The 1,396-nt window shown below is 62.4% G+C and overlaps 1 protein-coding gene across 1 annotated transcript in view; it reads right to left on the bottom strand.

Annotated features, from left to right (window-relative positions):
• Nucleotides 1-526: 526 nt before the first annotated feature.
• FOXJ1 (forkhead box J1) overlaps nt 527-1,396 on the bottom strand; it is a 4,127-nt gene continuing 3,257 nt past the window's right edge. The window contains exon 4 of the mRNA XM_021718375.1: nt 527-1,393. Within this exon, the coding sequence (XP_021574050.1) occupies nt 1,019-1,393 (375 nt within the window). The 3' untranslated portion in view covers nt 527-1,018. The remainder of the gene's footprint in view (nt 1,394-1,396) is intronic.

Here is a 1,396-nt window from a genome sequence, read left to right as displayed (position 1 = left end):
GCGACCCTTCCGCCTCAGCCTTCCAAGTAGCCGGAACTACAGCCATTTGCAGATTTTTTAAAACTTTATTTTTAAAAAGTATTGTAAATAACTTTCCATGAAAAATGTTAAATTGCCCCAAGGGGCAGGAGGGTGAATGTGGGACGCAGCCCAGGGGTCAGGGAGGAGCGAGGCTGGCCCTCGTCACCCGGCACGGGCAGGGTGTGGGGCTCCCCCACCCACTTCTTGGGCCCAGTGATTCCAGCAAGCTCGGCGTCCCCCCTGGTTAAGCCTTAACTACAGCTACACTCACTACGTTAGTCTGTCTGTTCCCCACCCCACCCTGCGCCTGTAGCTGGGCTGCCCTTGCCCCAACCTCCAGAAGTCCAGCTTCCTGACACTCAGCCTCAGGTGATGCTCAAGCATTAGAAATTGACATCCTCCCTACCCTAGGGGTGGGGCCAGGCGGAGACCCCAGAGGTCTCAGAGACGATTTCCCTGTCGACCCAGCAACCCCACCTCATCTCGTCTCACCTCTGCCCAGCCCCTCCCTGGCCCCAGGGAGGCTCAGCCAGGAGAGGCCTCCAGGGGGTTAATTTGCTGTCGCCTAATTAGCATTTGTTGTACCGGGGAACTTTGTCTGGATAGAGACCTGGGGAAGCAGGAGGAAAGCTGAGGTGCTCTGGGGAGGGCCCTGTTCTGTTTCTCCTCAGCCTGGCTGGGTCCCCTCCAGGCCTCCGCTCTCACTGTGCAGAAGCCATTAGCTGGTTCCTGGGGCGGGGGAGACACGGATCAATGAAACACTGTGTGTACAAGGGGGCTGGGGAGAGAAGGCAGCGATTCTGGTCCTGGCCCCCAGTTCTCAGCCTTCTGGGCTTGAATCTGAGGGCGGTCCGGGCTGGCATTGTGGCCTGGTGGGGCCAGCCTCGGGAGATCTGGCCCAGCTCCTGCCGAGGCAGTGGGAGTCCATGGGCCTGTGTTGGGGGCAGATCTGGGCCCTGACTCGGGCGCTGTCTGGAGGTGGGGCGGGCCTGGCCTCTTACAAGAAGGCGCCCACACTGGCCCAGTCCTGCAGGTCGGCGGCCAGGGTGGCGTCCCCGGCCTCAAAGAGGGGCTCCGGGGGAAGACAGCCACTGCCGCTCTCGTCCCAGGGGTGCTGCAGGAAGGACGTGGCCAGGAAGGTCTCGTCGAAGTCCAGGCTGTCGGCAGCCTGCTCCACGGAAGGCCCCCAGGTGGCGGGGCAGTCGATGTGGTGGCCGTGGATGGTGAGGTCCACGTCCCCGTGTGAGGCGGGGCTCAGCGGCGGGCTCAGCTCCAGGGCCTCCAGAGTGCCCAGCTCGCCCCCCAGAGTGCCAGCATCGAAGATGGCCTCCCAGTCAAAGTTGCCTTTGAGGGGCTCCAGCTCGCCCTGCTCCTC

Source organism: Carlito syrichta, unplaced genomic scaffold (assembly GCF_000164805.1).
Source record: "Carlito syrichta isolate Samal-C Ts95f unplaced genomic scaffold, Tarsius_syrichta-2.0.1 Scaffold312140, whole genome shotgun sequence".
Taxonomy (NCBI): domain Eukaryota; kingdom Metazoa; phylum Chordata; class Mammalia; order Primates; family Tarsiidae; genus Carlito; species Carlito syrichta.
Note: the sequence above shows the minus strand (reverse complement) of the source record. Positions and strands in the feature narration are given on the sequence as shown.